Source organism: Barbus barbus (genome assembly GCF_936440315.1).
Source record: "Barbus barbus genome assembly, chromosome: 15".
NCBI lineage: Eukaryota > Metazoa > Chordata > Actinopteri > Cypriniformes > Cyprinidae > Barbus > Barbus barbus.
In genome coordinates this window covers 5,527,536-5,544,535 of record NC_136743.1, presented here as the reverse complement: position 1 = coordinate 5,544,535, position 17,000 = coordinate 5,527,536, and the positions used below count along the sequence as shown (strand labels likewise).

Here is a 17,000-nt window from a genome sequence, read left to right as displayed (position 1 = left end):
CCATATACTTTATTGATAAATATTCCAAGAGTCAGATTCCCTGATGCACACTGAATATCCCGTTTCAGTTAGAAAAATGGCAGAAGGAAAATGGTTTGCAAAAGGCAGTTTACATTTAATTACCTATACAACTAAATGTAAAGTTACTTTTTTTAAAAACATATACATTTTCAAATCAGAATTGCGCAAGAGTGAAGACTTTTCTATATAAAGCATCTCTCAGTGACCTTAATTCACATCAGAGTTTTTCATTTTTGTGCGGTATAAGATGTATGGCACTTGATGCTCTGCAGATTGCCTTTCAAAGCACGCATGTATAAGACTAGAGTCAACTAAACAAGTCAGTACTTAGAACAAGTATCCGTGTCCATGGAAACCAAGGCCACAAGCCGGCAGCGACTGTCTTTTGTAGAGATCATCAGGAGGTGGAGATGGAAGGAGACAAAGACATTCTTAGAAACTTGGTGATAAGTCAGGGCAGCTTTGTGAAAAAGAAAAGACAGTCAGTGAATTGCATTATAGAAGATGTGATGAAAACATCAAATCAAATATCATTCTTTTAATTAAAAAGAATCAAGCGCTGCACACAGCTGTGGACCAGGAACAGATTCCTACTAAATGACTCAGCTGTGCATCATTTATACCGCATCAAACCTCACATTTCATACTGCTATCACAAATAACACCAAAAAAAGATGGATGGATGGACAGACGGACAAAATGACAAAATTATAAATTTACAGAACAATAGAACCATAGAATATGAATGGATGGATTGGTGGATGGACGAACGGACGGACAGACAGACAGACAGACAGATAGATAGACAGATAGACAGACAGATAGATGGACTATGGTGGCCGAGAGAGCTCAACATGCTGCAAATAGAAAAAAACACCTGCAAATTAAGAAAACAGCTTCATCAATTTGACAACGCGCTGCAAATGCTCACAACACAAATAAAGAAACACACGACAAATAGAAAAAAACACCTGCAAATTAAGAAAACAACTTCATCAATTTGACAACGTGCTGCAAATGCTCACAACACAAATAAAGAAACGCACGACAAATAGAAAAAAACACCTGCAAATTAAGAAAACATCTTCATCAATTTGACAGGAGGTGCTGCAAATACTCACAGCACAACCAAAAAAAGAAACACGCTGCAAATAAAATTCTTTATTTGGTTGTGTTGTGAGCATTTGCAGCGCGTTTCTTTATTTGTTTGTGTTATGCGCATTTGCAGCACCTCCTGTCAAACTGATGATGTTTTCTTGATTTGCTGGTGCTTTTTCTATTTGCATGTGTTTTCTGAAGTTGTAGCACGTTGAGCTCTCTCAGCCACCGTAATAGACAGATAGATAGACAGGTAGAGGATCCTCTGGGAGCTTGTGGTAAACATGGATCAGTGCCAAACGCATCATGATTTTCCCAGTTTCAATTTATGACTAATTCTCTGAAGCCTCTCTCACTCTCCCTCGCTCAAGCTGCATGTATTATTTTGTATGACGTGCACCTTTCCTTTCAATCAGACCTTTAATGAATATTGTTCAATAACCCCCCATTATTTAAAACTCATCTAACACAATGAGTCAATAGTATGGATCGCTGTCAATTAATTACTGGCTCTAAAAACACGTGTACATAAAGTGGGGTCCACAAGAAACAACTATAACTTCATTTTGTAAATTTAATTATATTTTTATCATTTTAATTATTTAAAACATTTAGTATCAACATAATTGAGAAACAAGTTCATTTACATTAAAATTGAAAGAAGTTTGTCTTAGTATTAGGTTTGTCCTCTTTTGCTTTAAAGGGCTATTATGCCCCTTTTTACAAGATGTAATATAATCTCAGGTGTCCCCAGAATGTATCTGTGATGTTTAACCTCAAAATACCCAACAGATCATTTATTATATCAATTGGAAAATGCCTATTTTGTGTAAGCAGAAACAGTGTTTTCGTGCATGTCTCTTTAAATGCAAATGAGCTGCTGTTAACCCTAACCCTTTTCAAATAGGGCTGTGTTATTATCACAGCTGGTATCTCAGATACTCTGCCCAAAAACATCTGTTTGGTTTTGATTATCATGTCTATCGTGCTGAAATCATGCATTTTAAAGCCATATCAGTTCAAACTTCTAATATATGATTTTCTGAGTGCGCACATCTAAAGCGAACACCCAAAAAGCGGTTGTCAGTCACAGCATTTGAGTACTTGTCTTATTGTGCTTAAACTGTCAAATACAGACAAGTTTACGTTAAAAACACAGTCGGTTATGTCTAGGAAAGAAATCGCATGTTTAAATTAGATCTCTGTTTCAAGTGACAGCAGCGTACAGTCCCTACTGCTGTCTATGCTGTTAATAAAATAAATGCCCTTTAATGACAGATAATGTTAAATATTTTCTATTTCTAGTTTACTTTACATCTTTTTTTCATCTAAAATGTTCTATTAATTTGTCAACTTAAATTTGAATCCCAAGTGTAGGACTCCACTGTATGATACACAACACATTGACAATTATATAACCAGTTTACAGAACAGAGGGTTTGTACAGACTCTGCAGTGATGTGAAGGTGTGTGTCTGACAGAGAGAGAGAGAGAGAGAGAGCAGACTGACTGTCAGGATGTGTTTGCTGTTCTCCATCTGTGGCGCTGACAGTGAGAGATGGAGAATGACACATCATAAGAAAAGCAATAAACAAAATAATTATCAGGGGAAGATGAGGAAAACCTTAGATTGACACCTACACATAGACCAACATAAATGCATGTATCCATCTTTAACACACACCCCTGGTCATAATGGAGTGGGCACATCTGCATCCAAGCCACTGCTGCTCGACCTCTCTCGCACTCTGTTGTTTCAATTTAGCATGTTTTATTGGCATGACAAACAACTATACATTTGCTTGCCAAAGTGTTATCAGCTTAGATGTGGTTAAAAAAGGGGAAAATACAATATAGAATAACAATGAGAATTTCACATCATCTGAAGAAGACATGACTGGTGCTTGTCTGCCCAAATCTTGCCACTACAATACCAGGGTGCTGCTATGTAGTTGCTAAAATGCTCTGGGTAGTTGATAGGTTACTGGCATAAGTTTCTATGATTTTTTTATGATATGGTTAAAAAACATTAATGATAAACTTAGGCATCACAAAATTACACTACAATATGATGGATGAATGGATGGATAGATAGATTGACAAAATGATAGATTTACAGAACAACAGACGGATGGATGGATGGATGGATGGATGGATGGATGGATGGATGGATGGATGGATTGACAGATTGATGGATGGAACGATAGCATGACAGAACGATAGATCGATATATGGAATGGTAGAATCTGGATGGATTGATTGATGGAACAATTAGATAGATAGATAGACAGACAGACAGACAGACAGACAGACAGACAGACAGACAGACAAAAAATTTGATTGATAGATAAAAATGCAATATAAACCTTGATTATGATATGACCAAGAATATCTACAGAATCTTTAGTATTTCAAAACTTCAAAACTGTGAGATATTGATATGTCTGGTATATGAGTCATCACTGGGATATATTTATAGCCCCTCTACCGAGAGAGAGAGAGAGAGAGAGAGAGAGGTAGAGAGAGGAAAGGAGGGTGTCAGCGGGCTGCTCTGTGTACATGTGGGAAGGGAAGATCTAATGAGAATCTCACTGTGTGGTCAAACTCTGGCACTTTTAGCAGCGTGACAGGGCTGTCACCCCTTTCCTTATGTACAGGCCTCCTCCGGCTCTCTCTCTATCCATGCAGATGTAGAGCTGGATGATTTTAATGAACAGAGAGACTCCAACTGCGCTCGGATATGCAAGCAAAGGTCATTTTCCTGTTTTCTCCTCAGTCCTCAGTGTTTTTCTCAGAACTCTGATTCATTAAAGGTGTGAAAACTTTCTGGGCTCCTTTTTATGAAAACCCACATACACACACATTTATGCAGTTGCTTGGCTCATTTCTTGACTGTTTATAATTATAACCATATCTGTGATGTTCTGTATGAGGAATCTAATTCACACAATCTGCCACAATAACAACAGTGTGTTTGTGCTGGTTTGGCGTGGGTTGGTGGGAGTCAGTCTCTGCCAGAGATTAACAAGAAACTCAAATATACAGTACATCCAATTTACCGGTCTCTGACCTACCAAAACGACTAGCCAATCATGAAAAGGGCTAAAAAAAACAAACAAAAAAAACCTAAAAGGTACAATTAAAGCCTGTTTCTGCAATGGAATAAACAAAAAAAATTGTGACTTTTTATCTTACAATTCTGATGTTTTTTTTCCACAATTCTTATTCTGATTATACTGTAATTCCGAGTTTACATCTCATAATTAAGATTTTTTGACTCTCTAATCTCACAATTCTGACATGTTTCCCACAATTCTAAGAAAAAAGATATAAACTCAGAGTTGCAAAAATAATGAGAAAAAAAGTTCAAATGGTGAGATATATTTTGCAACATGCCTGTTAGGTTTAGTGTAGGTGGTATATTATTTTTTCAAAGATGAAAGAGAATTTAGCTCCACTCACTGAACTATTCATTTCTGAACTGCCACAAAATATACAACAACCAATATAATAAAACATTGCAAAATTCATCTGTTTTGGATGAAACTGAGCATGCTTTTTTGTGCCACTTACTGGACATTTTACTTTGAACGTGTCGCAAAATGTGCAAAAAGAAACATAATTTGCACTGCAATTTGCAAAAACTTCACAGGCATGTTTTTTCCAATGAGCATGGGTTTAAGAAAAAAATAGTATTGTACTATTGTATGTTTTGGATCTTGTCTCAGTTTTTTGACATGATGATGGCATTCCTTACAGTACCACATAAATGCCATATAAATATTGAATTCAATGAATTCAACACACATTTATGCTGATGACCAGCAAAGCTAGCTAGTCTCTTCAGCAGAGCTTTCTCAATATCAATGTGGCTTAAAGACTGTCCCATCTGAAGATATTATTTAAAAACTATACCATCTGCTAGAAATTTCTGAAGGTTCAAAAAGGGTGATAAAACCGTTCCAGAATGAAGTTGAAGCAGATGGTGCTGGGCTTATCACAGCTGGTGAATGTGGCAGCTAACCAACACATCTGACCATTGAACATGATGCTGGTCATTGGACAAAAGCACAAGGTCACCATCACATGTGGCCGTTCGGACATTCCAGTGCTCAAAAGAATTCTGAAAGGAACAGAATTGGGAGCATAGGAGACTGCATGAGAGAGAGAAAGACTGACGTCGATGTCCATTTCTCCTCATTAGGGATACTGATGTATTGTTATAGATAGAAAAATGAAAAGAGCCTCCGCTCCAAACACGTAAGAAAACACGTCATTCAGACTCATCAGTCAGAGAAAGGTGAAAGAGGAGGGAGAGAATGAATGAATGAATGAATGAAGCAGAGAAGGCTAATAATAAGAGAAAAATAAACAAGAAAATATTAATGAGAAGGTTTTGGATCTTCAGACTCACTTATATTAAACCAAAAATGGGTTCCATGTCTGTTTTTATTGGGCTGTGAGTAGTAATAGGACAAAAACAGTAAATAATAAAATTATAAATACATTTAAAAATATACATATCGAGAAATTATTATATTTATTATAAACCAATTAAATAATGGAATAAAATTAATGGAATTATAAACATTATTATTAAACAAGTGCAAAAAAAAAAGTCTAAATAAAATGCAAAATAATAAAATAAAATCATAAAAATATTATTCACGTTTTTATAATTTTGTACGAATGCAAATAATAATACTATAAATAGAATATATAAAATTAATGGAATTAATTATTCCATTACAAATCATAAAATTATAATCTAAAAATTACAAATTATACAATTATTTCTATATAAAATATAGGCTAACATTTATATTTTCATGTATAATTTTACAAGATATTAAAATTTATAAAAAATAATACCAAATAAAATCCATGCAAATGATAAAATTATAAAATTCAAATAAAATAGAAAATAATCAAATTAAATGAAATTAATAGGCTATATAATAGTATTTTGATAATAATTGTAGATAAATAGACTATTATGGAACTTTTGTGGAGACTGATACCACCTAGTCACTATATTTTGTTGTAGTGTGACAAAAACATACTAAAACAAAATATCTTATAATATGATCAGTAGAAGAGAACATCCGAAGAAAAGTGAGGGTGAGTACATGACATGACTGACATTTTTGGTGAATAATGTCTAGTCGTTCAAGCAGTTAAAATATGGCACTAACAAAGCAGGGTCATGGGTTTGATTCCTAGAGAATATGAGAACTCACAACAAACCACTTCGAATTAATAAGTATCTGCTGAATACATGAATATAATGCAACTATTCCTTCAATTCAGCTGCTATCTTGAATGAGAAGACACCTGAATCATTCTTCCTTTTCTCCTCTGCAGGAGTTGTTGAGAACAAACCCTAGGTTTGAACTCACGATTTCTGCCTTATTAAGCGAGGGAGAGAAAGCAGGAGACAGATAGAGAGGAAGAGATAGGCGAAATGATTATTGATGTTTTCTCATCCTTATTACAACCCATGCAGCCTCTCACTTCAGCACTAATAACAGAACAAGTGAACAAGAGAGATGAGTGAAAGACATAAAGCAGAAGATCACCATGGAGACAAGAAGTCAAGCAAGGCAGAAAAAAAGATAGAGGGGAGAGAGATTAGGGGCCTTTATAAGCACAGAAACATTATAGCCTATACCTCCCAAAGACAAATCAAAATGAGATCTCCTTAAAGTCAACATGGAAATTGACCCTATTTACTTTTAATATAGCCTATATTTAATATATCCTCCAGGTCTTACTGTGCTCCACCTCTGAAACGATCAGCTGATGCCACTGATCCCTCTTATTTTATCTTATCTGGTTTCACTTGGAATTGCGTCATGTTATGGAAATTCAATTGTGTGGAATATCTCAACTGTTGCTTCGACACATGGGTTTATAATGAGATTAAACAGAACGTTTTGGTGATGTTTCCTGTGTCTATTATCACGTGTCTCTCAACGATGTCTCAAACTGAATACAGAGTTGCCAAGAGACAGTCTGGCATCAAAAGTCAGAGGTCTCAATTTGAACTCAAACATTTTTCATTGGACTCTTCAAAGTCCAAATTATATGAACTACAGTCAGACCAAAAAACTATTAAATAAGCAGACAGCCCTCTCTTTACTAAGGCTACAAAAATCCTACAAATGGCAAAAAATAGCAAAGAAAACTATCAAAGTGCAATAGAAATTCAAAATGAGAACATATGGAGAACACACTTTGAAAATCTGTACAAAACAATTGAAACAAATCCTGCTCGAAGTGAAATAAAAACCAAATTAGAAATCCTGAAAGAAAAAATTTAAGACAATCAGAATGCCCTGGATCACAGTAAATGAGCTAACAGACAGACTACATGCACTGAAACCCAACAAGGCATGTGGCATTGATGGAATATTAAATGAAATGATCAAATACACAAATGACAAATTCAAAACTGATGCAATAACCAAATTATTCAACATTGTTTTTAGTGTAGGATATTTTCCAGACAGCTGGAATAAAGGCCTAATTACACCCATCTTTAAACAAGGAGACAAGTTTGAGCCAAGCAATTACAGAGGCATGTGTGTCAATAGCAACCTGGGGGAAATATTCTGTTCGATTATTAACATACGATTACAAAACTCTCTCAAAACCAACAAAATCTTGGAAAAAAGTCAAATTGGATTTCTGCCCAAACACAGAACATCTGACCACATTTATACCCTCCACACTATCATTGATAAGCACGTACACCAAAACAAAACCAAAATCTTTGCTTGCTTTATTGACTTTGAAAAAGCTTTTGATTCAATCTGGCATGAAGGACTCTTTCTAAAACTACTGGAAAATGGGATTGGAGGGAAAACTTTCGATTTAATCAGTACCATGTATAAAAACAATACATGTGCTGTAAGAATAGGGAACAAACGAACAGAATTTTTCTCTCAACAACGAGGAATTAGACAAGGTTGCCCCAAAAACTAAAATAATTAGGTGTAAGGAAAATAAATACACTTTCAGAGCAGGAAACCAGGTCCTCCAACACACCCATGAATACACCTACATGGGACTAAAAATAAGATCAACAGGAAACTTCAATGCACTGAAAGCAAAGGCACTGAGAGTCTTCTACATGATCAAAAATACAATTCAGTACGAAATTCCAATTCAAACCTGGCTAAAAATCCTAAAAGCAATAATCAAACCATTTGCATTATATGGCAGTGAGATATGGGGACCTCTAAAAACCCAAGATTTCTCTAAATGGAAAAAACCTGAAATTATGTATACCCAAATTTGTAAAACATCTTAAAAGTTAACAGGGAGACCCCAAACAACTCGTGCAGAGCTGAATTAAGACAATACCCACTATTAATTAATATTCAAAAATTCCACCAGCACCTGAAATACAGTGATCCGAGCTCTTACCAGGCTGAAGCCCTGCAGCGGCAGGAGCAGAACCTGCAGAAGAGTGCACTTTTACGACTGGTACTCAAACTACATCCAAACCAGCACAGCACAAACAGGCCCAACTAAATCACACAGTTACAAAAACAAAACTACATCGCCCACTGGAAAGATGCCACTAAAATACAAAAGAAGATGGAGCTGTATTTACGCCTGAAAAGAGACTACAAACCAGCAGAATACCTGGGCTGTATAAAAGATCACAAAAGACACTTACAAAGTACAGACTGAGTGATCAGTGTCTGGCTATAGAGAGAGGATGGCACAGACAAAGATGGCAGCCACGAGAACAGAGACTGTGTTCGCAGAAAGAGCTGGAAACAGAGGAACATTTCTTACTGCACTGTGATTACTATCACAACATTAGAGCTGCATATTTCCCCATATTCCAACAAATTAAACCAAATTTTATGGCATTACCAAATGCAGTCCAAAGTCACATTTTAGGGGAAAATCCCAAAATGATCACAACAGCAGCAAGATATGTATCAGCCTGTCACAAACTAAGACTGTCAGCCCGTGAACTAAACTGAAGCAAGATCATTTTCGTTTTTTTTTTTTTTAGCAATCTCTTAAATATGGACAGTTATTCCAAAAATGTGTCACTGTCATTATATTGTGGTGTGAACTTCCTTGTTCTCTTAGAATGTAAATGATTATTAAAACTTAAGTTAGTCACTAGTTATCATCCTTCATGGCGCATTAATAGGCTAGCCTACTTAAATGAAACTTAACTGAAAAACCCATTAGCCTACGTCTTCTGAGTAATAAAAGAGCAAACTCTGAGCAATATAAATTGGCTGTTCTGCTGCAAGTGTGGGTATACTAAAGCATAAAAACAAACATCTATCATCTATGAGTCATTCCCACACTCTTTAGTACCTGTTATATTCTTTCCATGACACACAGACTGCTGGGTATCGAGGGCCATTGGTGCCTGTTGGTTTCTGTTGACTCTGGAATTACAACCTTTGCTTGAGAGTCCAGGAACTGCACAATGCTGCTGTCAATCTCCCCAGCAACCAGAGGGAAGGAGAGATGGAAAAAGAGAGAGAGAAATTGAAAGAGACAGCGATATGGAGACGAGGAGCAGCATAAGGGATGCAGAATGTAAAAAAAGAACTAATTGACTGATAGATTTCATTGCTTGTATTTATAAGAATGGCAGCAGAGAGATGATGCAGCCCTCTCTTTCTATTCTCATTGACATTCATTCTCTCCACCTCCTCCCTCCCTCCCTCCCTCCGTCCGCCGTGCCGTCAGCCCATCCTAGCATGCTGAACACAGCTCTGGGTAACTGATGCTTTCATTGAGCCGAATCAAATCATCAGCCTTCAGAACAGGCCAAGCATATAATCTCTACTCAAACTGTCAGTTTACAGAACCGACAAAAATCTGCTGTATTCTCAAAGCTCTAGGCTCCTTCAGTTCAGCTACATTAATATAATTTATGGTTTTAGTACATAAAATATAGCAATGATAACATTTTGGGTTAGTAAATTGAACAAATGCTAAGTAGCCTAACAATTTTGTGCAATGAACATTATACCTCAAAACATGAGACTTTTTGAAAAGAGGTGTACTATTACTCCTGTAGATGACCAAAACCATGATAAATTGTATGACTTCTGGACTTTGACATTGAAGGAGAGAGAGACTCACTGTTTATCCACCCACAGATAGCAGAAAACATGTGGCTCATGTTTGCTTTTTCTTCTGTCACTGGCCATAATTATAAACGTGAAATCAGTGTTAGGCACAAAATAAAGTTATACATGTGAGAATCAACTGAGAATTGAACAAATAGCTGTAACTGAGCTTAGAGAAAGAGAGGTTTTTTTCTGCTAATCAAGGCATAATACAAGACTTTGTTGTCAAAAGCAAAAAAAATTACAAATTACAAATTTCGTGAGAAAGTGTGACATGCTTAAGCAAAACAGACATTATTTATGTATCTGCATCCCAACATTACTGTGAAGATTTATTCTTAAAAAAAGATTCTTAAAAAAAACTGCCAATGGAACAAGATAAAAAGACCTTTCTATCATGACAACACTCTGAAGATTTTAGCATTGTAATGGATATGACAATGTCAATGTATTTGGTCTTGGTGGAACAAAGCTGCTACGCTGCTGAATTGCTGCTGCTGTTGGTTATTGTTGGTTATTGCTGCTGCAAAGCAACTACAGGAACTTGCTACTGCTAATACATATGCCGATATGATGCTGTAAGTATTTAAGACATACTGCTGCTGCACAAATAGCATCTAAAATAACTTGTAGCAGATCTATACAGGTGGAGCTGGGGAAGGTGGAGGGTTTCAGAGGAAATGCTCCAGTGAATGCTAACCAGCCATTTAAGTGTGAAGCAGCAAGCTCATTGGTTTTGTATACAACATGAAACAATCAGCTTGTGCCAAGTTGTTTTAACTCTGTGAATATCATCAGTTTGCTTTAAGGACCCATCAGCCTGTGCCATCTGGAGTTTCATGACAGAATTTGGCATTTAAGATAAATAATTATAATGCAAACTTCAGCTGTAATGCATGTAATTATTACATGCAATTTTGCGTGTCAAGTAAATTTATCTGGTTTTAATATGTTTAGAATATCAGACAAATTGCTTAATTCTGATGCCTTAAAATGCATGATGTTTACCAGACCGTATTTTAGCCACTCTACTGGTGACAGGTAATGATCTAGACTAAAATAAAGGTCAGTTTCATGTGAAAACATAAAATCATTCATTCCTGCTTTGCTCATTAGACCTAATTAATGTGCAGAATCCTGCTTATACCAAGAGAATCCCTCATCAAGCCTCCTACAGGTTTCTCGGCCCATCAGATCATCCGTCACAGTCCACGCACACATGACTGTAACCTCCTGCTGACACCTCCACAACGCCTATTTATAGCCAACTCCAGCAAGACGTGCTTCAGAGTCATCCCTCCAGCGTTGTTTCCCCCATCCACTATCCAGTCTCCACTAGAACAATCATCACATCAACAGAGGGGATGCTCTAATATCGTTAAAGGGAGAAAATTGAGAAGTTCAATGGGTTGTGGATTGATTACCTTTTAATCTTACTAAGAAAGCAGGAAGGAGTTTTAGAAAGCTTTACAGGAGAACACCCAGAACTCCTTCTGATTGCTAATGGAAGTCAGAGGATATGTATTTTTTATGAATCAAGAAGCAAAAAATAGAAAAGACTGTTTGGCTTAACAGCCATGGAAACATCCCATAATGCACACACATAGGCTTATGACTCATCCGACCATGTGACTGCTCCACTAACGTCAGGAGAGCCTGTCTCACCCCTCTCTCCCCAGAGTGCAGTCAGCTGACTGTGGGTTACGAGTCCAGAATCAGTATGTGCTAAAAACAATATGCCGACAAACCGCAGAGTGCTTTTAATGAAGAAATATATGCTTTGTTCTGATTCTGTGCTGTAACATGCCTTTTTTTTTTTTTGCTGTAAATGGCTCTCCAGAGATTAATTTAAGTTCCTGATGTTAAATTACAGCTTTTTCAGACCAGCATATTGGTTTCTGGGTTCTTTAAAGCACCAGACAGATGGTTTTCTAAAAGTTCTTGTGAGACTAAGCCCTTATGTTGTGTTCTGGTCATTTTCAGATTTTCTTTTTCCCATAAATGCTAGTTAAATGTTATCACACTGGACTAAAACATTTTGCTCACACAGGGTATAACAAAATTTATCATTTTTGTACTTTCGGGGATATTTTCCTACCATATTATACGTGTGTTCCCTGTCAAAAATGATTAGCCCACAAAAACAAATGCTTATAAATTATGCTATATTAATACCAAAAATTGGATTCTGTCTTTTTATCAACCTGTTTTCTTTCAATTAGCACAGGTTCGGCATTTATTTTTGGACCTGATTGATCCTAGGCCTCATTGATCAGCTTATGCTCCTCTGGTTAGGTGCTAATGCACCTCATTGTCAAAATGTCAATTTTTTTTTTTTTTAATAAACAAAAACTGAGGTGTGTATGCTCAGATCAGTGAGGCTTATGATCAATCAGTTCCCAAAAGAAATATACAAAGCCTGTTCAAATTCAAAGAAACAAGCTGACAAAAAGATTGAATCCAAGATTTATTGATAATATAGCAGTTTTTTTGTTTGTTTGTTTTACATTTTAAAAGGCCAGTCGTTTTTGACCAGGAAGGCCAAATGAAGCAATGGATTTTCAGCACATCACAAGGGTTAAATACCCAATAAGGGTATTTATTTTCAAGACTGCAGAATTATGCTGGGCTGTCTGGGTAAGCATGTCAAAAATAACTTAAATAGGCCCAAGTTAGGTGGTTTTGCAAAACAAAGTAAAACTCTTTTATTTCTTTCCTTTTTGTACTTGGAAACTACAGCTAAAAATACACCAAACGATGTGCTTCTGAAAAAAGAACCTCAAAAAGGACAAAGCTTTCTCTGCAGCGATGTTTTGTCTGTGTTCCAGGAAAAGTGATCAAGTATAGATGAGTGTCATCTCGGCACTAATGTCACTAGGGCACATAATTCAGCTGCTGACAGGCCCCACCGCAGGATCTAATAGATGCTCGGGACTGCGGGTGTCTAGGGACAGTGGAAGAGATCCACAACCAGCAGATGTATATTTATCAGAGACCTTGCTCTCCCCAATGAGTCCCAGTGCGTTGGTGCTTGTGTATGACTCATCGCCTGAGACGCCTGTGTGTACAGAAAGACAGCGAACAAACCATTTTTACATTGCACAACTATCCTCATTCTTATTTAATACAAATAATAGGATTTTAAAAAGCAACTGATATATATCTGCAATTTAATTAACCATAGTTTCCACGGGGTAAGGGTACTAATATGTACTAATCTGTAGCATTTAGGGGTAAATAAGGTATAAAGTACCTTTTAGCTTTTGTGCCTTAGGGTACCACCCCAGTGAAAGCTTTGTATCCTTTTTCTGAGTGTGTAGCATAATTAGCTTTACAATAGTAAAAATCACGGTAATAAATGAATTTTCCTCTTTAAGAAGCTTTAGAAACATTCTACCGTTTTGTTTACATCTTATTTATAACAATGGCAGCTAATACCAGTTTAACAGTTTTATTGCATTATACATTAGACAATATATTAACTGTACTGCAAATACGTTTCTGTATTTAGGCAGAAACTGTGGTACTATATGCAAACGTACAGTAGGTATACCTTTCTGTTGTTCACAGAACAAAATATTCTTCTTTATGAATAAAACACAGACCAAGAGGTTAATGCAAAAGGTTCAGTTTCTCAGAGATAAACGTTGTGAATGGTTACCATCGGTACGAATGCATGCACAGCCTCGGTATTGCGTGAGCATCGGTGACGCATTGGTCAGGTGCCGCCTCATATAGCGCGAGGAGCTGTCCGGTGCTGAAACACAACCGAAGCGCATTGAGGCAATACGGAGGACATGCTGTTCACGCTCATTCACATTCTCTGAGCTCTACACAAAAGGTACGGTGGCTCATTTTCATTTTTTTTGCATTCACAAAATTATGCTCTCTGAAAATAGTTAACGTATGCGCTAATCTGCTTTGTGTGGGTTAAAGAAGAGTAGAGCTATTGTTCCTTTTCTTTCCGGCTTTGCTTGGTTAGATACTATCCCTCATTATCAGCATCTCTCATCTCTGGTTTATCTACTGGATTTCGTCGCGAAAAGATCAGTGAAATGTATTCCAGCTAGACTGATCTTTTAAATCGAGATTTCTTCTTACAAACATATGTGAAAATATCAATAGATCTGTTCTTAGAGATCCGTAGCCACAAGTGAAAGGTTACCTTGACAACAGGCGGTGACTCATCCGGTGCTGATGTTGTTTAAAAACATGTTGTGTTCTGACTGATCTCATTGCTGCTCTGGTGCTCGGAGCGTCTCTTCTTCTCGGTCTGGGAAACAATTTGAGCAACTCTAAGAACTGATTTCATGGGTAGTTTAAACTTAAACAGAATTTCAGCAACACTACATGCATTTTGGTTTTAAATATCAACATAAATAAAATTTTAAAAAAGACTGCACGGGTTAACTGTTTTTGTGCTTGTTTATCTCTAGGCGGTATGATGTTGTCTCTACCGAAACTGTCCGCCGGAGGGGTAGCGGTCCTGCTCGTTACCCTCCTCCAAACACTAACCGTGCAGGGCGCCTCTGTGCGCCACCATCGCCTACGAGGCGGAGACCAGGGTGGCTTCCTTGCTCCCAGCTCCGATATGATCAAAGCTCTGGAGTACATCGAAAGCTTGAAGCAGAGAGCCGATGGACCAGAGAGTCCAACAGGGGACTACGACGAAGTGGACAAATTCCGCTTTCTAGTGCAGCTCGCCTCCCTACAGGACGAGAACACTCCCACGCGTGAGGAAGCCACCCGTTGGCCTGATAACAAAGTGCCACAGTGGGTTCGATCTCTGCTGCGGGTGCTTGAACAAGCTGGAGAGACTCCAGAAAGCCAGCCAGCGCCCGGAAACGAGCGGCGTCCTCACAAGAGCAGACGCCCGGTGGCAGACGCAGAGAGCCCTGCTGGAGACTACGGGGGCTTCGTGAAGCCGCACAAGAAGTACCCGCTGATGTTTGAGGATGAGGAGAGTGGCAGGGACAACAAGCGGGCGACTGAGGATTTGGACGAGCAGTACACCCCTCAGAGCCTCGCCAACATGCGTTCTATATTCGAAGAGCTTGGTAAACTGTCTGCCGCGCAGAACCAGAAGCGAGAGAACCAGGAAGACGAAGACGCCGATGACCTCTACAAGGTTAGAAACTTGGCATACGAGGACGTGACTGGAGGGGAGGAATGGGTGCCGCTAGAAGAGCAGCTCGAGACGGAGGAAGTAGTTAAAGGAAGCCGTGAAGAATACGAACGAGGGCTAGGAGATAATGGAGAGCAGGGCGAGGTCATTGAAAGACGAGCTAGCCCTACTGAAGACGATGACGAGAACCCAGATGATGACACAAAACTCGTGGATTACTACCTATTGAAGGTCTTGGAGATGACAAACCAGGAACAAAAACGGGACCTGATGGAAGGAAGGAGGAGGCTAACCCAACCCGCTCTAATCGACCCTAGGGCAATCAAACAACTGCTGTCGGCTATTTCTGTGAAGCTCCAGGTGCCTCCAGAGGACCTGGTTGGAATGCTCTTTATGGAGGAAACCAGAAAACAACAACGTCTTCCTGAGACCCAGCTGGCTAGGAAACCCAGCCAACCTCGGTACAAGAGTCGGGTCATCAAGTATTACAACGGTCGACAGCCTGAAGTCACAGTGAGCGATATCCCTCCTGATGTCAAATCTGAGGATATCCTGAAAGTCCTTGGGTTAAGGAATCTGGCCAACAAGAACGCAAAATTTTCTTTGCTAAAGCAAAGGCCTTACAAAACAGCCATGGCAAAGTACTTCAACCCCAGCGGAAGACGGGGAAGCTTGTTCCTGTCCGAGTTAAACAAAGCTCCAAGCAAAAGAAAAGATGATTACGATGATGATGCAGTGGATGAGGATGAAGAGTCAACCTTCCTCGCAGCCAAACTCCTGACTGAGTACCCCGACACCAGCTCGAGCAATCGCAAGAGAGCCATCGATTCCACCACAAACGGACAGTTGCCTTATGAGTTGTATGAGGAGGCCATGAAAGATTTCTTTGATCAGGTTGATAATGGAAAAAGCATGCCCACCAAAAGAGACACCCAAGGGAAAGAGGAGCCTGAGGCACCCCGAAAGCTGTCCACTCAAGATTCAGCTCAGGAGACAGTAGATCAAACCCCACCTGTGCCTGGACCAGAAGAGGGTAAAGAGTATCACGGGAAAATGGTTGCAGGAATGTAAAGACCCTGAGCTTGTATTTTTTTTCCCTGCTCGTATTCTGACAAGTCCCACCCCTTGACCTTTTATCTCTTTGATATGGTTGCTATGGCTACATGAACGACTTCTGAACTGTCCAAATAGCAAACTGGTTGTAAGAAGCTCCTACTAGCCAATCCTGCCACAGAAGGGACTTGTCGGAGTATGAAAGGGGAAAAAAATATTGCTTACTCGTGGGACATGCCTATATCTCCTCAAAAGTTATTTTAAAAAAAGTAAACAGTTTAAAGTGCTTTAGTTTTCATGGAATTCTATATGATGTAAATATATATGGTATATCAATGTGCGGGAGTTCAAGTGTATTTTATCTGTCGTTTATGAATTGGTGGTCCTCGAAATGTTTTCTTGTTCCTTTTGTTGGTATCAAGAGAATGTTCCTGTAGTCGTAGGACTCCGCTTGCTGCAATCTTTACAAGCTATTTCATTATCAAACCAATAAAGATGGATGTGATTCTCATTTATAAATCATTTTGTACGTGTTCTAAAGTGTGAGAAGAGAAACATGAATAAAGCATTACCGTATTATTTTT

The 17,000-nt window shown here is 38.2% G+C and overlaps 1 protein-coding gene across 1 annotated transcript; it reads left to right on the top strand.

The window, feature by feature from the left end:
* The first annotated feature begins 14,006 nt into the window (after window positions 1-14,006).
* On the top strand, window positions 14,007-16,994 carry scg2b (secretogranin II b). Its single transcript, XM_079435230.1, has 2 exons — window positions 14,007-14,079; window positions 14,675-16,994. Exon 2 carries the CDS (start codon window positions 14,680-14,682, stop codon window positions 16,432-16,434), a length of 1,755 nt encoding a protein of 584 aa, XP_079291356.1. The 5' UTR covers window positions 14,007-14,079; window positions 14,675-14,679; the 3' UTR covers window positions 16,435-16,994.
* Window positions 16,995-17,000: the final 6 nt, after the last annotated feature.

What these genes read in the sequence shown, in the direction of transcription:
- scg2b (XM_079435230.1), top strand. Translation starts at nt 14,680, where the DNA reads ATGATGTTGTCTCTACCGAAACTGTCCGCCGGAGGGGTAGCGGTCCTG.